Below are 23050 nucleotides of genomic sequence, written 5' to 3'. Positions count from 1 at the left end.
GACTATTTACTCTGGGACCATTTAAGCTCTACATTCCTCTTTACCAAGAGCAGCTCAAGGCTTCCCCAAACTAACACTGAAGCTAAAACTAAAGTTGCAGGCGTAAGGCAAGGGTAAAAAACTGATGTGTCATCTGGTCCACCAAACATGGACTCCTTACTGAGAACAGGCATTGCCGTGTTTCCAGATTACAGGGCCACCATGTTCTCAGAATGGTGGGCCATGACCTTGCTGAGACATGACACACTGCTTTTGGCTAGAATAGCTGGCTGGCATGCAAAGTAGCGACTCTCATTCCACAAGCAGGCTGGGAGAGCCCCTCCAGAAAGAGAATGCGCTCACTTCCTGGCTTGGCGAATGAGAGAGGAGTCCCCAGCCAAAAGGAGGAGGGCGGCAAAGGGAAGCTGGAGGGAGGGCAAGCGGAGTAAACGGAAGGGTGGACCCCCAGGGAGCTGCTGGGAAGCAGGCAAGGGCAAGGAAGCTCACACCAGGGAAGAGCTGTGCTCCAACGTTAGCCCCCACAAGGCCACGTCTAATTCTTGCTCAATAAAAACGTCAAGCTCACTGGAGTCCTACAGTGGAGCGGGGGTGACGGGGATCTTGAACGTCGGAATTCCCACAGTACCTGCCCTGCTCATGGCTGGCCTGGCCCCTTTGAGCGCACACAATCTTTTTCCTCCAAAAGGTACATATTGCTGGGATGAGGGAAGGCTTTCGGTTTTGAGGAGCTGTCTTCTGTGCTTATCACGCAGGATTGAATGCACAGCCTTCAGGAAATCTTTCCTGCTCTCTGGAGAGCTATGAAAAGAAAAGAAGATTGACACGTGTTAGGGGGAAAAGTACTTAACACATGGGGAACTTCTAATATTCTCGGGTGCAGCCCAACAAACATCCCCAAGGGCCAAAGGTTATAAAGACTGAGGCCACAACTCCAGTTTCTAGGCTGAGCCATGTTTTCATCGCTGGTGATAGAGAATACATTCTTCTTTCCCTTTACGCTTTGTGATCCATCTCCTGCAGCTAATGTGGGACAGACAGCCCATTAATGAACAGATTGATCCTGCACCCAGACGTTGCCAGATTCTGCTCTGGATACTTAACGGCAAAGCCTTTCATTCTAAAATGCTTTTGCAGGCAACTGAACCACAGGATTCTCAGCTCCGCAGAGCACCCGAAGTCTGATGTCCCAACCAACATCCTTAGTTCCCTCTTGAGCCGGCCTTCTGTTAAATATCAACTACTCCCATGACACATTTCAACAAGTTAACGCTACATTGCAGAGAACCGGACAATCTTCCCAAGTCCTAATTCCCACAGTAAAAAAGTACTTGCTGTGTAAGAGTCATTTTTCTCATTAGGTTCTCTGCATTTTCACCCAGGTAAGTGTCACCTGGTATTCCTTATTAATGACAAATATTGCATCTCTAGGAGCAGGCTCACCAGACCCCAGGGACCTTACCAACAAAACCACAAATGGTAAAGATGGCGCCCAAACCACAGGTGGATCCTTTGAAAAAAAATGTCAATTCTAGTCCCAGGGGCCTCCCACATTCTGCCCTTTACTGATTTCTCACTCAACACAGAGAGGTGATGCAGATACACAAACAGGGGCTTTGAAGTCAAACCTACCTGAGTGTGAACTCAGTGATCATTTGCTATGATATTTTAGGCAAAGTACCCTCCAAGAGCCTTGGCTCCCCATACGTAAAACGGAAGAATGTACCTCAGTCTGGCTAAATGAAATAATGCATGTAAGGGGCTTAGCATAGTTCATGCTTGGTTAATGTGCCTTCTTACGATGCTAGCAATAACATGAAAAAATATTGCTAATAATCACAACAACATTGATTCTGTCAGATCTTTTTTTTTTTTTAAAAAGATTTGTGAGAGACAGAGAGAGAACGCGTGTGCACAAGCAGAGGGAGGGGCAGAGGGAGAAGCAGACTCCCCGCTGAGCAGGGAGCCCGATGCGGGGCTCGATCCCAGGACCTCAGGATCATGACCTGAGCCGAAGGCAGACGCTTAACCAACTGAGCCACCCAGGCACCCCAACTCTGCCAGATTTCTTTGTAGGGAAATTACAGCATATTACTACCCAGGGTGTGGGGTACTGGGGAAGTACTGAGTAAATCACTAAGTACCCATGATTAGCTTAAAGCCTGAGTATAGATCATATGTCAAACAAAATATACCAGAACACTGGCCATTGGGACCATTCATTTTGACATTTTTTAGGCAAAAAAACAAAGAGAGGGAGAACTGGCTGCCTTTGAAAAAGGTCTTCAAGTCTCATGGAGGAGGAGGAGGAGAGGGAAGGACAAGGGGGTCAGGAAAAGAACAAGAAGAAATAAGTAGAAGCCCTTCTAAGTCCAGCTCCCTCCTGAGATCTGTAGGTGAACCTGAGCAACTTGTGGCAACCTCCCTATGCGAAATCTCTCTACATGACCAGGACCCGGGGAGCGCCTGCACCCCCTCACCTCGTCCCAGCTGGTTCTCCACCTGCCTCACCTCAGAGATGCCACAGTATAAACAATGCATCTAGACACCAAAACAAAACAGTACAAGACAGCCACGTCCTTCTAATCTACTTCTAATCAAATGTAACTATGGGAAGAAAGCCTTCATTTGAACATTACATACACAAGAAAATTCCTACTTCCTTTTAGAAAGATAGGAAGTTAATGAGGTTATTGTCTATGTTCTGATAAAACCAGTTTAACGTGTCCAATTAGTGTTATTTATTTTTAAACATTTTATTTATTTATTTGAGAGAGAGAGAGAAAGAGAGAGAGAGAGCAAGCATGAGTGGGGGGGAGGGGCAGAAGGAGAAGCCGACTCCCCACTGAGCAGTGAGCCTGACACGGGGCCCGATGCCAGGACTCTGAGATGAGGACCCGAGCCGAAGGCAGATGCCTAACTGACTGAGCCACCCAGGTGCCCCCCAATTAGTGTTATTTAGTAAGTGTTAGCTCATTTCTGAAATGTGCAAGAAAAAGCATGTGGCGTCTGGGGACGCACAGGCTGACGTGCAGACGCCAGAGCGGGGAGGGGCATCGAGGAGTCACATCCCTTCCGGCCCCAGGCTTACCTGCAGCACAGATGGAAGACCCTCTCCGGCCTCCCTTCAGATTCAGATTTCACATGGACAATTTCACACACAGCGTTTGCTTCTGCATCTAGACAAATTAAAACAAGAACGAATTAGGGTGTGTCTCAAAGAGATTTATTTGCATTTTTACAAAAGCATTTTCTACGCCTTGCTCTAAGATTCCAGAGTGCAGAGCCTCCGAAGGCCAAAGGTGCTTCGCTGCCATCCTTGTCATCTTAAAGAGACAAAGGGAAAGCCTTAATGGGTGTGAAGGAAAAGAACACTTGGAAAATTTCCAGTTGCTGAAATCTCCTGCTCAATGGTCTAGAAGGGCAATCAGTCCATCATATTGATTCCAGAACCGCCCCCTTTCGAGGCACAGCCTGTTTGGCGGAACCATTTCAGCTGAGTAACGAGTTGTAAAGCCAGATTCCATCAGGCCAGTGCTAGAGAGGCGGGTCCTCATGTCTGTGGCGGGAGCCCGCCCTGCGAGTGACCAGGCCTAGTGCCCTGGACAAACAGGGTTCTGCTTTCTCGGCACCCCCGGGGTACCCACTCTGAGGGAAGCAAAAATGGGACGCTGAGAAGGTGGGGAACAGTTAGGATTTAATTTCTAAGCCTTACAATGCCTGCAGTACCATATTCTTTTAGGTCCTGAACAGAGTGTTTGTGAAAGGAACACTCACTCTAAACATCGAGACTGCACACCGTGAGGTCTCGGCCTTCTCCAGTGGACCAGAGCCCTGGTCACAAACCCTCATTGTGCCCACATTACTTAACCCCAACCAGGGCTCGTCTGCCAAAATTTCCACAAATCTTCCCAAACGAAGATAAAAATCAAGCAACTGCACGTTCTGATTTCTCAGATCCACCGGAAAGCATCTCATAATGAGAAACATGCTGGCTGGTTTTTATAACTTTGTTAGAATAAGCTTTTATCTTGATTGTTTTAAGCTTGATTTGAATGAAAAGCAGAGTGAGAAGGGAACGGCATATCACAACGATGGCTTTGTTTTCAAAATTTAAATTCTTTATGTATTTAGTCCTCCATGAAGGGAAAATTTCTGGCTCAGAGGCCTGCAGTTTTCTATGAACATAAGCGTTCCACCTTATAAACCAGGCAGAAGGAAACACCAACTAGATAATCTGCAACCTAAGATTGCAAAATAGGACGAGAATAGTGTTTAAGTGCCCGAACCTCAGAATGCCATTACAGCTGAGTTAGACCTACAATGTACAGGGTCTCGAAAATCAAATCGTTAAGTAAAAAGGCACCAGAGTAAATCTCTGTGTTGGAAGATCAGTTAGAAACCTTCTTAAGGCAAATGAATACGTTTGCCTTGAATACATTGGTCCGATGTGGGTTTTGCATCTGATGTTTTCTACTCTAAGGGATCACAACAGTGTAGGAAGCTACATCTAGTTGAATCTGGGTGAATAACTGAACGTTTCCTAAATACCACAGGATATTGGATGAAGGAGACGTGGCTTATGAGGATCACAGCCAATTTTCTTGCTCATGGAGGTGACAGGTAGAAGTGGGGGAAAGATGAGCAATTCACAGTGGACATATCAGATGCCAGAGAGGATATAGAAATAGGGATCTACCGTGTATGTGTGGAGGTCCCTTCCATGGCCTCCCTGTCTAACCAGACGGCTGCACCTGCTGGCCTGAGAGTTTCTACCTGACCCCCAAGGTGCCCCCTCTGGGGTGTGCTCAGGAGAGCCACTGCTTACAGGTCGTCCCTAGAATGGCCTCAAATTAGGCCCTGGATGGGGCCTCTGAATGACAGAAACAGTCCTCTTGGTCAATACCCTGCTGGCGTTCATGGCTCTTCTCTTGAGCTTAAAGCACCATCTAATTCCTATTAACAAGTATATTCCTTGCTATCCGACAACTCGTTTCACTGCTATTTGGATCACAGAAAAAGGCCTGATATTTCAAAGGCCTCCACACTAATACAAAGTTTGTAATGCTTCACACACACACAAATATGTATTTGATGGCTTTTTTGTGCTTTTGGTGGTCTTTTCTGGTCTCCCGGTTAAAAAGCAAGTGAGTTATTTTACATGGGCTTTATTTGCTCATGGTCTCAAGGATTCTGTCCAGAAGTACAAGACTCACTGCTACTCTGACATCAGGCACTGTAATATTAATATATAAAACAAAACGACTGGAATTCCTTGGAACGATATTGAAGACATCACATCCATTCACTCGGGTCATTCATTCATTCAAATAGTTAATAAAAGGCTGAATAAACAAGAGGCGGGGGAGAGACTGGGGGAAAAGAGTTAAATATAGGAGAAAAAAGGGTAGTAGGGTGGATCGACCAAGAGAACAGGTTCAGACCAACAATTCACACACATGTCAAACACGTGCACCCGGCACGTTTCAGGGTTTACCTGCACTCGCCAAAGCTCGAACCTGCAGAGCTTCGGTAGGGATCATGTGCCGAAATCGGAAGGGGTCCCAGTCCTCATAAATTGAAAGCCTGTGAGATCCTACCTGCAGGAAGAGAAGGAACCAGGTGCCTGAGAACAGTCTACTCTAGCCTGGACCGGACCGCCCCACCCCCCTGCCCCCAGAAGATCAGTGAGCCTGGAACCCCCACGCCTGTCTGGAGGTACATCAGCCCTACCGGCACTTTGGTTAGTCCAACAGAAAGCAAGAGGCCATGTGATAAACAAGCACGGGGTGTGCACATGAGTTCACTGACCAGATCCAGGTAAAAGAGAGACATGGGAAGGCGGAGAAGAGAGACCCCCAGAAGGAGAACAGAAAAAGCAAACAAGCGTGGGGAAGGTCCTGGCTACGGCAGGCCCGACAGCTATTCGCTTTCATGCTCTCGACGTGAGCCTGCCAGAGAGAAGGCAGGATGGGCAATTTCCTCCAGTCCTTAGCAACAACTTCAAATGTGTTTAAAAAAGTTTAAAAAAAAAAACAAAAGGCAAGAAAATCCTAAGAGGCTGGTGTCTGGTCAAGGGGTAGAAATAAGATGCTTACAAGTTTCTTCTTCTGTTTGGAGCCATCTTTATATACAAGGACCACAGCAGTTTTGAAGACTGGAGAAAAAAAAAAAAAGACACAGGCGGTTACAAGCATGTAACGCGTGGGGCTTTCCCCTGAACCCCGCTAACGTGGGGTTATTGACACTACAGCTCGGAAGAAGGCAGCGAGATGAGCCAGCGCCGACTTCACCTTCCGCCCGTTCACCCAGCCTATTGAGACAACGCTTTCCAGGTTCCATAAAAACACAGAAAGCCCAAATAAATGGAAATACACCCTTCCGCCCCACTGGAAACTTTTGGGTTAAACAGTGTTTAACTATGGTGTCATCTCAAGTTTAAAACGCCAGCGATACACATGTTAACAGAAATGTACTAGGTCAGTGATAATAACAGTATCGCCTATGGCGATTTAGACTTATGCCAACCAGCCTAATAGTACACATGCACGCACAGAGTGTTCAGAGTTTGGGACACAGAATTCATCTTTCTGACCCGAAGAAATGAAAATTAGTTTATGAAGCAGAATGCGTTTGCACTTCCTCCCAGAAGGTTGAATCACAGGAAGCATTTAGAAACAGGGAGTAGGCCGGTTTATTCTTCCAGTCTTTGAGGGGTGGGGAGACACAAATAGTCATGCACAGTCCATAGAATTCCTTGAACAATGCCAAGCATGGTGACCACTCGGGAGACTCTGACCCCTCCTACAGGGGAGGAAGAAGCGGCGCCCAGAGGGCCGGAAGTGGAGCGAGCCCATCCTTGGCTCTGGGTGGCAGGGACTCCATTCCCCTGCATGTCCTGGCCCCAAGGCAGAGCCGGGGCCCTGTCAGTCCCACGGCAGCCGGAAGGGGGCACGCCTGGTGTACCAGACCCAGAATTACAAAGGGAATGGATGTTCCGAAAATTCTTCACTGGGGTGGGGTGGGGGTAGGCTCCCAGGCCCTATGGAGACCAACCCCAAGTGTCTGGTTCATTTTCCATCCTATTTCCATCCTGCCTCCCCTTTGTGCAGGATGGCTCTTACCTTCCTTGAAGAAAAGAGCCTGAAGGCGTAAAGAAACCAACTCTAGCCACTGGGTCCGGACTGCCCCTGGCCCTGCACACTCACAGCATCCGGCACCCCTCAAGAATCCCAGAGGATGGACTGAGAGCCTCCCTCTCCAAAGTTCCCACTGGCCAAGGAAGCTGCACCAGCTCTGCACAGAGGCTGAGGGGGGCACCCGAAGGGGCCCTGTGTGCTCACCATGAAGCCTCCAGAACTCACAGTGGCCAGGATAACCGGGTCCTTTAAAACTGAAGGAGCTCCACTCCAGGACAGGGTGTCCAGTGACCTGAGTCTCAGAAGACCCACTACATCCCTGGGACCACATCTCAGTGGGGTGGCTGCCATGGTTCTAAAAAGGCTACTGGCCTGCCTCAGTTTACCTTGACCTCAGCCATCTTGGATCACAGTTGGTGGGGCCAGCGTGGTCCTCAGCCGGGGCTATGACCACCTCCTCCTTAAGCTCTCCCTGATCCCCTGGGGCTAACCGATCAACTGACTCCAAGTGCTGCCCAATCTCCTAGACATGACCTCAATCAAAACTCCTAGCTACCCCTGCAGCCCCAAGCACTCCCTCCACACACCCCCAGAGGTGATCATCTAATACCCAAAAGGTAGAAGCCTAGACAAATTATTTTTTTTCTTTTTTCTTTTTTTTTTTGAGGTGAGGATCATCAACATGCAGTACAGACTAGCTGTCCTGTGAGCAAAATATCAAGGTACTAGGTTGGCAGTACATCGATTTCAGTTTCAGAAGAAAGCAGCACTGTTTCCTGAGATTAGAGATTTAAATCAAGACAAGAGACAACTATGTTTTAACCCCAAAGCTGCCGGTTCTGTGTTAATCACTCTGCTTCCCTTAAAACAACTCCTCCTGATTTCGAAAGGCATTTCCAAGGCTCTGTTCGTGCCACCAGAACGGCCCAACATGGCACCTTCACAGACAGGGAATCCATAAATAATCTCATTATGGTGACGACAGTCTGCCTTTACTCATAACCCTGGCTTTAATCCTTCCCGCTTCTCTTTACCATTACTCTGGAGACAACTCTTAAAAAGCTTGCCTCCCCTAGAGCCTCGGGTGCGTCTCCCCTTGCTAACTCTGGCGCCTATGGGATCCACTGGCAGCGTGATCACTGATGATGGGCTGGGGGCTCCCTTCTGGGGAGCCACCTCCGCTCCTAACTCCAGGAAGCAACCCACGGGGCAGGGAACAGGGTGATGCAGAGTGAAACATACACTGTTCTCCATCTGAGCCTGTGCAGCAAGGGGCAAGTAAAAACCCCAAACCTCAAAATCAGCATTTCCCAGAACGCTTTATACCAATGGTTGGCAGACTGGGGCCCGCGGCCCACTCAGTACAGCCTGTGAATACAGATGCCCATTTGGTTACATATTGTCTATGACTGCCTTTGACGACATATGGCCTCTTGGCCCTTGAAGCCTAAAGTATTTACTATGTGGCCTTTTACAGAGAAAGTTGGTCGACCCCTCCTTTCTCCCAAATTATTTTCTTCTTTTAAATCTTTTTTTTTTTTTTTTTTTTAAGATTTTATTTGAGAGAGAGAGAGAGCATGAGCAGGGGGAAGGGGCAGAGGGAGAAGCAGGCTTCCCGCTGAGCAGGGAGCCCGATGAGGGGCTCGATCCCAGGACCCTGAGATCATGACCTGAGCCGAAGGCAGATGCTCAACCCAATAAGCCACCCTGGTGCCCCTAAATCTGTTGATTTCTAACCACAGGAAATCTGTACAATTTAGGAGACAGTCATGAAAAATCCCAGTGTGGAACTCTGGAACCATTCATCTGTAGCCCAGAATCAGAAACAGGTAGACGGTTTGGGTCATTTACTTTGGAATCCTACCTCCCAGAAGCGACCTACCAAGAAGCATCCGAAAGCTCCCAGTCCTTCCAAGAAGAAATTACAGTAAAAGAGACACAACTGGTAAAATTATCCCTACCCCTGCCCAAAGCAGCCGCTCATCAAAAACTACCAACATGTTACAATATCCCAATACTTTCTTTCCTGTCATATCCGGTCACACATTTTCCCTGCACACTTCTACCCCTCTTTGTTATTTTTAAGGAAACGGTATCAACAGCTCTAGTTACTCTTTGAAAATGTTAGTAACGTCACTAAGTTTTTCGGTGAAGGCTGAGTGATCTAGGCAGGAAGTTCGATAGTCTTTATGTTCAACACTCTGATTTTAATACCACTAGGATGTTCCATTTGGCGATACTCTGTTCACATTGTGGGGGAAAGGAAAAAAAAAAGTGTTCAGTTGAAGAAGCAATAAGCGACCACCCCTTTCCCCTAGAAACACGAGGTAAGGTAAGAGAATGGAAAATACTAGATTTCCTTTATATTGTGTGCCTACCCATGAATCTTCTGTGGGGGCTTGGAAAAGACACAACATAAAACAAACACATGCACTGTTGGTTGTTTTATACTCAGAACAGCACTGGATGTTGAACAACAATTTTCCTGCAACCGTGAGCCATAGTTCCTGAATTACACGCAATTCCCATAGTTTTCTCTCTCAAAATGCCTATCCCGATACAACCAAGTGAGAGTTCTGACTGCAGCAACTGGATCCACCCGAACTAGTTTATTAAAAAATAAATCATTCGCAAGCATCTCTGCTTTGGCTAGTATTAGTCACGCAACTGGGAAGCACCTCACAACTGATCAAGGCACCCCAGTGTGGTCCCAAAAGGTCAGCTGTGAACCAATGTCCTGAATCCCAGCACCACCCACAGCAGCGGAGTCAAAGAGACGAGAAGAGAGCTCAGATTTGAGGTCTCAGAACAAGGCAGTGTTGTCTTCATTTTTCATGAGTTTTCCTTGGCGTATTGTTAACCCGTTCTTTTGTTTTTTGTTTTTTTAAAGATTTTACTTATTTTATTTGACAGAGAGTGAGAGAGCACAAGCAGGGGAAGCAGCAGAGGAAGAGGGAGAAGAGGCTCCCCGCTGAGCAGAGATCCCGACGCGGGGCTCGATCCCAGGACCCCGGGATCATGACCTGAGCTGAAGGCAGACGCTTAACCAACGGAGCCACCCAGGCGCCCCAACACATTCTTTTGAAAAGATATTCAGAGCAGTGACAACAACAAAATCTTTCCCTGCCTGTGTGCTGATACATGGGGCAGCCCTGGCAAGGACATCCTCTCTCTCCCATGTAATGGGGTGGTGCCACTGGCCAGACGGACCTGGAAGGTTTCGTTTACTATTTGGGACATGTTGGTGGCTGGGGCAGGGAGACCGATTCAGGTAACTATAATGAACTTAACGTTAATAAACTGGGTCTTGAGAAAGAAATATTCTTATTTTGAAACTAAGCCTAGGTTCCCTCTCTGTGCTACCCCCTACCAACCCTGTTATTATTATTATTATTTTTTTTTTAGAGAGAGAGAGAGAGAGAGAGAGAGCAAGCAGGGAGGGGCAGAGAGAGAGAGAGGGAGAGAGAGAATCTTCAGCAGGCTCCACACCCAACACGGGGCTCGAGCTCACAACCCTGAGATCATGACCTGAGCTAAAATCAAGAGTCAGATGCTTAACTGATGAGCCACCCAGGCGCCCCACCCCTGTTCTGATACATACCAAAGGCTGCCAATTCTGGCTCCTTTTTCCACTTTCCCAGGGAGGCTGGCGGATTTGGCCATATCACCGTGGTGTGCAAAAGCAGGTCCCCCATGCTCAGATCTGCAACCTGAAAAGCAGGGACAGGGCAAACCTTAGCGAGTGGTGTTATAAACATACAGATTTTCACATTTTAAAATCTGGCAGGCTGATGTCAATCTTACCTCATGAAAATACTGTCTTTAAAAACATCTGGTCACTTTTTTTTCTCCCTTTATCCCACGTTTGTCTACGAGAATTGCAAGAATAAAGTGGCAAAAGGTAGAAACTGGGGCCCCTCCAAATTCACAGACGGTAAATCTGTCAAAACTATCTCCAAAACTGGCAAAGGTCTGTGTTCAAATGGAGACAGGTGCCCAAGGAAAGACGAATGGCCATCATCACAGAGATCCACCCCAGAAAACTAGGCCTTTCCACCTGCGAGTTTAAGCCCCCTTGGAGTCAAGGTCTTTTCCCAGAAAACAGTGGAATCAATTATTTTTTCTTCTTCCAACTCTTTCTGAAGATTTCATTTCACTTTCGAGGAGGGAGAAGCCAACCGAGGAGTCTGAAGAGAGCTCTGGAAGGGTGTGCAGCCTGAGCTCTGGGATTCACAGACGCCGTGAGGTCCAGTCGCACGGCCGGGAAGGTCAAGGGCCAGCCCATCCCAGTGAGTTCTGGAGAGCCATCCAGACATGGTTCTGCAGTAATCCGGTGCCTACGCCTCTCGACAGCCCTGTCTGCCTTTCTCACCGGAGTCCGGGGCCCTTGTGCGAGCCCACCCGCATCTCCTCCTACCCTCTCAGCAGCACACTCACTAGTGGGAGGATCATCTGGTGTCTCGACCTGCTCTCAGGGCAACCACATCAGAGAACAAGGCTTCATAACAATTAGAGACCACAGTCCACCCACCGATAAATACCGTAAGCTGTCGGCAGGCTCTGCATCCGCAGAAATCAAGCTCAAGGCAGCATTTCAGATATTTAAAACGTTGATGTAGGGGTGCCTGGGTGGCTCAGTCGTTAAGCGTCTGCCTTTGGCTCAGGTCATGATCCCAGGGTCCTGGGATTGAGCCCCGCATCGGCGGGAAGCCTGATTCTCCCTCTCCCTCTGCCCCTGCTTGTGTTCCTGCTCTCAATAAGTAAGTAAGTAAGTAAGTAAGTAAGTAAGTAAGTAAGTAAGTAAATAAATAAATAAATAAATAAATAAATAAAACGTTGACGTTGAGCTTCTCAAAGACACATGGGGTCCGGTTCGTTCTGTTGCTTATGCTCTGACATGGTTTCTAGATACAGTGGCGACTGAGCAACCCTCTGCTGAACCCAGGGCCATCTGGCATTGCTCTTCCTGAGTCACCAAGCCAGACTATGAGGCTGGGAATGTGGCTCCAGCAGTAAAAAATACAGCGGTGTTGCTGCCACTGTCATGACTCGGTGTTCGTTAGGATAATAATTACTCTATTACTGACCTGTATTATTAGTAGTATAGCCAAGGGTAAAAAAAAAAAAAAAAAAAAAAAAAAATCTCAGCCATCATATTAGCTTGTCTGGACATATGAAGTAACTAGCCAACCAACCTCGCAGGACAGGATCAGCCAAGGAAACTATATAGTCTTGACCACCCATGCCCTAAGCACCCACACAGCAGTGCTTATACACAGAAGTCCACTTCCCAGGCAGCATTCTGGGCTCCAGCCTTAGGGGTACGTCTTTAAAAGTGATTAAAAGGTCGCTAGGGCAGACGGTTGTCCAAACTCTACTTCCTCCTTCCAACATGATTCTGGGTCTGCACCCTCTGCCATGTGATCTTTCTAGCACCTCCCACTAGACCAGGCAAATCCTTGATGACTCTGGGCTTGGCCATGTGCCCTGGGCCATGGACTTGCCATAACAAAGTTTCCACCAGGCCTCCTGAGCTCCCCGCTTCCAGGCATGGAAAGGGCATGCCTAAGCCTAGTTGTGTTCAACGAGGACACACCTGAGCCTTACGCTCTGGAGCTCACCAAGAGAAGCCAAAGCTCAGCTAGCCCACACACCTGTGTTTGTGGTAGCAAACACGAGGATGTTGAGTTGTTTGTTACATTATGACAATGTACAGATCCAGTCCCAGCCCACATGGTTTCCCTCAAGTTTCCACATGGCAAACGGAAGAAGGGGGTCCAGGCTGCCCCTTCGGCCAACAGTAAGTGCCTCCCTTGGCCTTCCACTGGTTGACTTCCGAATCTTCTGCCCAAGCTGCAACACTAAGTTCTGCTGTGGGGTCTCGGATGTCCTGCCACCCTGGGTCCTTTGAGCCCTTCTTCTAAGGGGAGATGCCCTTAGAAAGAGCCCTTGGCTTTCTTCCTCTTACCTAAGCAAAAGGAATGATCTATGTGGTCCAACCCAGCTCCCTAGGGTTTAACACGGAGTAGGAGATTGAAGGCCCAGCTTCATCATACAGTGTTTCCTAACCAGCTTTGTTCTCTGTGAACATATCTACCTGCAGGAAAGTTGGCTGACGACAGGATCAGGTACCCCGTGTCCCTGGAATGTTACCATTTCAACAGTGGCCTACCTTTCTCAACAGATACTGAAAAATATTCCTATTCGTAACTGTTTACAAGCTGTTAATAAAGCCATTCCAGGTTTTTACTGGATATTGGCATTAAAAGGGAACGACAATGACCAGGAATCACTTTTGTGAGAATTGTGGAAATTGAGTCCTTCTCTCCCTGAGTGATCAATCATCTTTGGCTACGATACCTCTGCCCCACTTTGGGAGCCTGTTTCTTCCTTATTCTTCTTCTTACAATGTTAAAACACAATATCTTGTTGCTGTCTCTGGCATCTTTTCTTTCTTTTTTTTTTAAGGTTTTTATTTATTTATTTGACAGACAGAGGCATAGCAAGAGAGGGAACACAAGCAGGGGTGGTGAGAGAGGGAGAAGCAGGCTTCCCGCCGAGCAGGGAGCCCGATGTGGGGCTCGATCCCAGGACCCTGGGATCATGACCTGAGCCGAAGGCAGACGCTTTAACGACTGAGCCACCCAGGCGCCCCTCTGGCATCTTTTCTAAGCCTTGATCTTCCTGGGCTTTGGACATCGGAATACTGAGATAGGATTCTCCTTCTCTTTAACACTGGTATGCAGTCAAATGTCCCTCCTTCCATTCCCTCCATTTTTTGCACATTTCTCTTTACAAAATCTCAGCTCACAGGAGGCTATTTTGTACAGCACTCTGTCTCTTTGTTCCTCGCTGGAAAGATTTCTCACTTGATTGTCAGAATTTCATTTCAGAGGACGGGCAGTTTCAGCAAAGCCGAGTCCCCTTGTACAGTCCCTGACTTTTGAATCATATTCGTCTTTTTTTCTAAATGCTTTGCAATCCACGGTGCACGTCATCTTCTAGTCTTTAGCATAATGGTCCTTTGCTCCCAAGGTCATTAAAATCCAGAAACTAGTTTGGCAGATAACGAACAATATAATGAAATTTAATGAAAATGTTCATTTCTAAGACTCAATAAAATTCACTTCTGTCAAAATGAAATAAACTAAAATATAGGAGGGAGAAGTGTTATGACAAAAAAATGTCTGCAGGATTACTCACGGTAGTCAATAAATGAAGCCAAGAGAATTGTCCAATGATAGGAATTAAGTAAGTCACTGTTCAGCCACACAATGAAATATTACACAATCATTTAAATGATTCTTTTGAATAATTTAAAATAACATAAAAAGCAAGGCATAATATAACTTTCAAAATATAATTATTCAAGCATGTGCAGATACATAACTTTTTTAATCAAAATAAACACCCAGACCTTAAGAGTGGTAAGTTCTTTGAGATGGAGAATGGTTTTTCTTCTTGCCATTTTTTGTTGTTTTGCCCTTTCATAAGCATACTATGCTGTTCTTCTTACAAAAGTTTTACGGGAAAAAAAATGAGAACTAAATCCAGAGTCGTGGTGCCCACCTCTCCTATGCTCTTGACCGACTGAATTATCTGCCAGGTAGATTGAGAGCATGTTCATGTTGTGCTTGCCACCCCAGTAGAAAAAATAAATTGGGTTTCAACGGAAAACGATGCTCCCAGGCCGTGAGACTCCAGACCACGTGGAGGTCTCTGAGCGCCTCTGCAACTCTCTGGAAGGTGCAGACAGCGGGTGTCCTGTCAGGCACCAACCTGACCAACTTCCCCCCATTATGGAGAAACCAGAGTGCCTCCATTTGCAAATCCTTGCAATATTTCTTCACTTCATATACACAGCTGTGCCATTCCGACCTTTCCAATAAACCCTTACATCTGCCTGCCTCCCTCCGATCACGTGAGTAAAATAAATTTCTTAGTATGTGTTTGCTTTTACGTCTATAGGAGATGCCAAGACTTTAGCTCTTTCTGAAAGTTACCTTTTAGCAACTTGCTAAACGAAACTTGCTTCGTTTCCCTGAGGGCATAACAAGGAACCTGGATAGGAACCTGTATACCTCAAAGATGAGGCTAGTTTTCTCAGCTAGACTCAACAACTGAGCTTCCCCGCCCCCTTGCCTTCAACTCTCCCCTTCACCCCAGCAGGAGTGATTTTTCTGCCTGGTTCCCTCCTGGCTTTTCCTTTTTTTTTTTTTTTTTTTAAGGCAGAAAGCAAAACCGAGGAGAATATTCCAGTTTAATGTCCAGAGGCAGTGATGAATGTTATCACACACCTATAGCCCTCTGATTCATCTCAGTATTACCAGAATTTTTTTTTGCATAAGCTCTTCTCAATGACTTGGGCACTACTTAGAGTTTGCTCTAAGTTTTTCTCAGGTGTATCTGTTCCTGTCACTGTTTCTTCTAAGGAGGTTTTCTTAGATAGACTTAAAAATATATATATTTATTAGAGTCATTCGAAACTTTCATTCATTCAGCAAATATTGACTGAGAGGACCCACTATATGCCAAGCGTTATTCTGATTTCCAGGGATGTAGCTTTGACCTTTTATGGTGCTTACAGAAGCTATGTTTGGAAGTTCAGGCTCACACTGAAAAGAACAAAACCAGAAGTCCCAAGGGGTGAGACTCAGAAACACAGTTCCTATATTAAGAAATAACTCTGCTGAGGAAGAAAATTCACCTGCAGCCTTGGATAAAGGATAAAAGTTCCACCAACAGAAATAATAGCTTTGTAACTATTTTACTTATAAATACGACCTTCAAAAAACAACAAAACCAACCCAGCTGCGCTGCCGGGTGTCCTGAGAAGTTGGCATCCTTACCTCTTTTTTCTCACCAGTCTGCTCCGCAATGAGCTGGTCAAACACAGCCCCAAATTCTTCATGAATTTTCTGCATTTCATTGATATGACTTGCAACCTTGTTCATAGTCTTGATGGCCACTGGAAGAAAATGGGCAGGAAACGGAAAGGCTGTTTGGAGGCTCTCGTGGGGACGCGCGCGAGGGGGGCAGATTTTGGGGCCCGGGGCTCACCATCCAGATGGTAGTGTTCCTCACTCTCTGCATCTGTCAGGGCAAAGAGCTCCTTTAGCAGAAGCGGGTACTTGAGGATCCTCTGGATGGGCTTGATGAGGTAAGACTCGAGAGTGGCAGAGTGCTGTTGTTTTGGGTTCTGGGCGTCTAAGAACGCCTTGAAAGCCGGGTCCGTCTTGGCTGGGAGAGAATAAGAAACGCAGACTGTCAGGGTGGAACCCTGAAATGCCCCCCTCCTCACAATCCCCCTCACTATTCCAAGGCGCCCTTCCCCAGGACTGAGAGGAAGAAGGAAGGTGGGGGCCCCAGACAGACAACTGGAGGGGCCCGTGGTATTTATTTGGGGGCAATAACGGGGGTTTGAGTAAAGGGATAACAGGGTTTGTAAATCCTACACACTGGGGTTCTCAGGGGTTGCTGTTAATCCTCGTTGTACTAAGAGTGTCTTTGCATTCTGCTATTTTGACATTTGGGGGCCTTACAGACCCTGGGGACTGCCCCTCCCAGGGCCAGCCAATTCCTAGAGGTGGTAAAGGACTCACCTGGGAGCGCACCTTTCATATGCACACCAACCAATCTGGAGCCCCCTAGACCCTGTAGTTACCCCTTCTAGAGGGCTCTCTCACTCTGGACCACTGTTCCCCTGCCCTACTCGCCTCAGGGCCAGGTACCAGACAACCTGGGCCAGCCCCGATATCCCAGAGTCCACTGAAATGACCCAATCCTAAAAGTCTGCTTACCCTGCCTTGCTCCTGCCTCTTCTCAGCAACCACAATAAAGTTGCCCCCGTCTCCCCCTGGCTCCTTCTGCTTCCTGACTGGCCCTGGCACTTCCCCGTGGGGGCCCGTGAGGCACCACGTCATGCCCCTTCCTCTTGGGAGCTGCGAGGAACAGTCTTTTCAATGGCAATTGTCTTCTGATCTGTTGGCATTGCCATATCTGAATCATCGGAAAGCCCGCATTTTAAAACACTCTTTACCCAGGTTTTCTCTGCCTTTCAAGCCTTTCATTGCTGGTGGGGCCTTTTTTTGAGAAAAGACAGGAGGGGGGGAAAAAAAAACACAAACCAGAAGCAGCACCGTTCTGCGGCTCTGGGAAATGGGGCAGGGCTGCATCTCCCCCAGAGAATGCCTTTTCAGATCTGTTTTATGTTAATTCAGTGCTACCAGCTATTAGCATCTGTAGGGCAGGACCTCCTGCCCAGGACTGCCCAGAGAAACGTACATCTGACCTCATATAACTCAGGGAGCTCTCTCCTTACCAGCCTGGTTTTTATGTGTGTCCCAGCTGGGCTGAAAAGCAGCCCTGGGGAGTTGTGGGTCCCCAGACAAGCAGAGAGGTACCCACCAGTGGGTAATTAGGAAGACAAGGCTAATTAATGCCTTCCAGGTGCAAAGAAATGGTAGAGAAGAGAGTGAGCGCAAAAAATGGGCGGGGTAGGGGAGGACATTATATCAAAGTGACTGAACAGTGGGCCTACGTGTTTTAAAAAGCTTCTGATAAAAACATATTTCCATCTCCGGGGATGAGCAGTATGAGCAAAGAGCAGAAGATGTGGTAAAAGGACATCATGAATTGTAAAATGACTATTTTAAACAGCAATCATGTGAAGGTGGCTTCATAAAGACCACAATCGTTTTATCCCCATTAAGCCCCACTCAGAGGAATCAGACTCCAGGGGTTCAGCCACCATTTCTCTTCCTTTCAAAGAAGAAATCTGTAAAGAGAAAGGACACTGGGAATGAATGGCCTATGCGTCAGGGAAGCGAGGCCGATGCCCGGGGACACCGTGGCTTCCAAAGGACATCCCGAGTACGCGTCCACATCTACCAGGGGCATAGAAATCCGCCCACAATCCGCAAGCCCCAAAATACGGCCATGGGCATTTAATCCATCAGCCACGTTTCACGTCAGAACTAAAGAGGGCATGGTTCTCGGCTCCTTGTGAGCTAAAGGTGTGTCCCTCCCAACCAGCCTCGCCGTGAGCCTAAGAGTCAGAGACGGGTACTTTCTGTTCTCAAAGAGTTCTCTTCACCCTCTTCGTACATCTGGCCATTAGAAAAATGTAAGTCATGCCTCATCTTTTCAGGGATCGTTTGGAAAGACACGATAATAATTTTCACATGCAAAAAAACAATGTTATTCAATTAAGGAAAACCTACAGGGGCAGACTTTAATTGAGTGAATAAAAATAACGTAACCTGCTCTAAGGACTGTAACGTGTATATAATTTTACAGTAGAGCAAAGTGCTCTAAAGTTGTTACATTAACAATCTCGTAACAATTGGCATTCAGTTAAAGTTAAAAAAAGATACGCGTACGCAGAGCGATAGGACCAATACAGCACATGAGAAGACACCGTCTAGGCCAGACAACAAGGAGATACCCAGGTGCCCTTTAAATTTCTGGGCTGAAGTAGATTCTGTTGCATGAACTATCTCTGCCATTAAGTATGTCATTATCTGGGGCAGGCTTTTCTGTTATCCAGAGACCTGCATTGTACTAATATTTCCTTAATAGGTTTTAAATTAAGTCAAGCTCATTCTCTCTGGCAGGAAAGCATAACATGTATAAATTATTTATGTATCCAGATACTGGATCAGCAGCTGTGCACATGACAGCCACGGGGAAGTGTTAAGACCGAGCAGCCTGTTTTCCAGAGATTCTCTGTAATCAAACTTTCCACCGGTTATACTGTTTCCCAGGAAATTGTTGCTGTTGTTTTTTTAAATCCTTTTACCTATTACCAACATCACATGCCGAACCAGGAAGCAAAACAGCTTTCTGGAGACTCTCAGAATGATCCATCAGCTGCCCAGAACACTGAGGGAAAGGAGCCTGCCAATTTAAAACTCCACTCTGTTCCATGCAAAATATAACCGCGAGTCGAGGGATTCTCGTGAACAATGGAAACAACTTTAGTAGTGCTGGGGGTGGCTATTATCACACGCCTAGAAACAAAAATAGGTGAGGGGGAGATGGAATGCCACCAAAAGGCATATGAAGTGTGCAAGGTTTTACGGAAACGAGTGAAAATTAGGAATAAAGCAGGGAATTTCTAAAGCCCCCCCCGTTTTTGCATAATTACAAAATGACCCCTTAATTCTGGCCCCAAATAGCTGAGTCAAAACTTGCATTATAAGAAAACTAACAAGGGGCGTCTGGGTAGCTCAGTCGGTTAAGTGTCTGCCTTGGGCTCAGGTCATGATCCCAGGGTCCTGGGATCAAGCCCCGCATCGGGCTCCCTGCTCAGCAGGGAGTCTGCTTCTCCCTCTGCCTCTGCCCCTCCCCCTGCTTGTGCTCTCTCTCTCAAATAAATAAAATCTTTAAAAATAAACATATTAATTAATAAGAAAACTGACAAGACGGTTAATTCAAGATATCAGGCTGCGTGGCTGGCCCAGTCAGTACAGCGTGTGCCTCTTGATCTCAGGGATCATGAGTTTGAGCCCCACGATGGGCACAGAGTTTAAATTAAAAAAAAAAAAAAAAAAAAAGGTGCACATTTCCCTTCTCAGTACCCTTATCTGAGGAACGTCTATCTGGCACATCAACGACTCTTGGATTTCTGCCCAAATGCCCCTGACCGCCGCCAGCCATACCAGTGTGAACCTACAACAGATATGCCCGCCTACCTTTCACCAGGACCTTGGGAACCTTCGTGTGGCTGGCGCAGAAGGCACTGTAGAGCTTGAAGCGGTCAGCATAATACAGAAAGGATCCCCCCAGAGAGAACAGCACTTTCTGGATTTAACGAGAAAAACCACAGTTAGTTCATGTTCATCTTCATCTGGAAAGATCAGCAGGATCCAGAGGGAGTCCGTATCTGCCTGACCCTCCCCACAAATCAGCACCGGTCACACCCGTCACAGCACTCGCTCTGCTCACCGATGGTCTGAAACTGCCTATTGGAAAGGGTACGGGCTTACGTGTTCGCACGCTCGGTGCCTGAGCTGGCCTTCTCGCTAATTACACCAGCGATGTCCCTGCTTTTCCAGCCTTGGGTCTTTAAATGCCCTAGCTGGGATGTGTGAATGTTAATGAGAAAATACCGATGGCATTTTGGAAAAGACGGACCGCTCCTGCAATCTCTCATTAGCTCCTGTTGGGAGGTCGAAGTGACACACCGAATAGAGGCAGGAAATGCATACACCCCAGAAATAGAAGACACGCGTCCCTGGTCACTAACTCCGTCCTCTGCAACACGGCTCCCTCTCCTAGCACAGAGCAGGTGAAGATGCAAGAAACACGCGGACTCTGGGAGTGAGTTCGGTATCCTATCCCAGCCCACACCCTCTGCCTCAAAAGGATCAAAACTGGGGGAAGGCCTTCCTTATTAGAATTTAATACGCCTTGGGGATGCCTGGGTGGCTCAGTCAGTTGAAGGGCTGACTCTTGATTTCAGCTCAGGTCACGATCTCAGGGTCCTGGGATGCAGCCCAGCATCAGGCTTCCTGCTCAGTGGAAAGTCTGCTCGAGATTCTCTCTCTCTCTCTCTCTCCCTCTGTCCCTGTTTGCATTTACTCTCTCTCTCTTTCTCTCTCAAATAAAAAAATAAATAAATAAATCTTAAAAAAACAGAATTCAAAAAATTTAAAAAATTAAAAAACCCATGGCTAAGGATACTCTGTATCCTAAACATTTTACATACATATATGGATATATACCCAAATATATATACAAGTCTGAGAAAAATATCTTCTGAATGTTCCACACTGATCTAGTCTTATTCAGAGAGAGAGCATGCGACTGCTTAATTCAGGGTTAGAATCAAAAGTGAGGTTCCAAGAAAAAAAAAAGTTTTGGATTTCAACGTGTAATTTATCTAACAAACAATGCACAGGATTCTGACAGACTGTCTACTAACAACAAAAAGTTTATTTGGAACCGCCCAGAATGTCTAACTAGAGACCTGCATTAGTTTCTTACACATTCTACTTCTCTTCTCCCTTTCAAGCCCCACCTCCTCCCAACCCCGCCACCCCGGCTGAGAGGGTCCCAGCAGGGACAGTCTGACTCTGCAGGTGCAGTTATCCTCGAGACGTACTCAATAATTAGACAAGAAAAGATGAGGAAGAGAAAGCTCTAACTGTAACCCCTCACATTAACCATATTAGGTCATTTGTTTAACTTACCATACAGGCAGCCACAGATAAAACATTAAGGGATTCATTTATTCTTCTGGCCTTAACAAATGATCTCAGGGCACAAAGTGCGCACAGGTGTAAGGCTTTATACACAAAGACTGCATCTGCCCAACGCTGCCCTTCCAGAGAATGTCACAGAGCCTCCCACTGACTGATGGACATTGCAAATTTCCGAGAGGATATTTTATCAAAGCTTGTTTGACCTCAGAACTAAATTTTTTCTAATACTGCCTTAGGACTAGTGTTCTAGGCAATGCAAATTGAATATTTTTATTTATTTGTCAGAGAGAGGGAGAGACAGAAAGAGGCAGACAGAGAGAGAAGCAGGCTCCCCACTGAGCAAGGAGCCCGACACGGGTCTTGATCCCAGGACCCTGAGATCATGACCCGAGTTGAAGGCAGACGCTTAACTGACTGAGCCACCCAGCCATCCCACGGTTTGAATATTTTAACAAGTTTTTCATATTTTTGGCCAAATATACAATCAGGATTTAAACCAAGTAGCAATGGCACAACTGACGGCAATAGTTTTGGGAGCAAACAGAGACAATCCAGAAGCCAACTCAGAGGTACTAGAAACAAGCCCCTGGGCCATGAATATTCAGTATGCATAGGTTGTCTTGCTTTACTGACAGAATGGAGATTGTCAAGTGTTGCCATAAACCAGGACAGTGAAGGTCAGGGAAGAGAGTCCCACTTGAAGGGAACTTAGAACAATGACCATTTAGCAAAAGCTCACTGAAAGAATCCATGCACCAATCCCTCCTAGAACAACTCTGCTCATAATGCAGCCATGTCCACATCAAGTTCTGTCCACCTACCTCTCCTCAAGCGATTAACCAGACCTAAACCCACATAACTGGCCCCACAGCAAGAGACTAAGTGAATATAATCAATGTTAGATGTCCTACAGTAAAACCAAGTGTTGTGGGGCACCTGGGTGGCTCAGTCGGTTAAGCATCTGCCTTTGGCTCAGGTCCTGATCTCAGGGTCCTGGGATTGAGCCCCTTGTCAGGCTCCCTGCTCAGTGGAGAGTCTGCTTCTTCCCCTCTCCCTTTCCCCTCTCCCTGCTTGTTCTCTCTCTCTCTCTCTCTCAAATAAAATCTTAAAAAACAAAAAAACAAGTGTTTTAAGGAATGTCTGTATCCATTTTTTTTTAATTTTAATTTTTTTAAGATTCTATTTATTTGGGAGAGAGAAAGAGCACATGAGAGGGGGAGGGTAGAGGGAGAAGCAGACTCCCCGCTGAGCAGGGAGCCCGATGCGGGACTCGATCCCGGGACTCCAGGATCATGACCCGAGCCGAAGGCAGCTGCTTAACCAACCGAGCCACCCAGGCGCCCTGTCTGTATCCATTTTAACTATGATCCTCACTAAGCAAATTTCTGATTAACTAACAAATAACTGGCCCTTGTCATAAGTTCTAACTGTCCTAATGAATGTACTAATTTAGAAAATACATGTTATCATTACAAGCACAAACAAACAAACCAAACTATTTCAAATGGACCGCATGACCACCTTGAAGATGACGAGGGGAGAAAATTAACTCAGCTAAGCAGCATTTGAACCCACAAAAAATGAAATGTATGCAGTAATTAGGGCTAAAGGGGTATTATGCCTGCAACTAAACTCTTCAACGGTTCAAGGAAAATTACATCACACACACACACACACACACACACACACACACACACACACACACAC

At 46.7% G+C, this 23050-nt stretch overlaps 1 protein-coding gene across 12 annotated transcripts in view; it reads right to left on the bottom strand.

Moving 5' to 3' along the window:
- Positions 1 to 23050, bottom strand: part of TIAM1 (TIAM Rac1 associated GEF 1) — a 370474-nt gene that overhangs the window by 5529 nt on the left and 341895 nt on the right. For all 12 annotated transcript variants that reach the window (XM_073891280.1, XM_073891258.1, XM_073891273.1 and 9 more), the window contains 8 exons: positions 19832 to 19940; positions 16197 to 16376; positions 15986 to 16104; positions 10738 to 10846; positions 6096 to 6154; positions 5495 to 5597; positions 3089 to 3176; positions 626 to 798 (listed from right to left, as the gene is read on the bottom strand). In XM_073891280.1, coding sequence (XP_073747381.1) covers positions 626 to 798; positions 3089 to 3176; positions 5495 to 5597; positions 6096 to 6154; positions 10738 to 10846; positions 15986 to 16104; positions 16197 to 16376; positions 19832 to 19940 — 940 coding nt within the window. The remainder of the gene's footprint in view (positions 1 to 625; positions 799 to 3088; positions 3177 to 5494; positions 5598 to 6095; positions 6155 to 10737; positions 10847 to 15985; positions 16105 to 16196; positions 16377 to 19831; positions 19941 to 23050) is intronic.

Source organism: Callorhinus ursinus, unplaced genomic scaffold (assembly GCF_003265705.2).
Source record: "Callorhinus ursinus isolate GAN/ISIS: 27379988/994484 unplaced genomic scaffold, GSC_fseal_2.0 scaffold1, whole genome shotgun sequence".
NCBI lineage: Eukaryota > Metazoa > Chordata > Mammalia > Carnivora > Otariidae > Callorhinus > Callorhinus ursinus.
The sequence above is the reverse complement of the archived record's forward strand: the minus strand, read 5'-3'. Positions and strand labels throughout refer to the sequence as shown.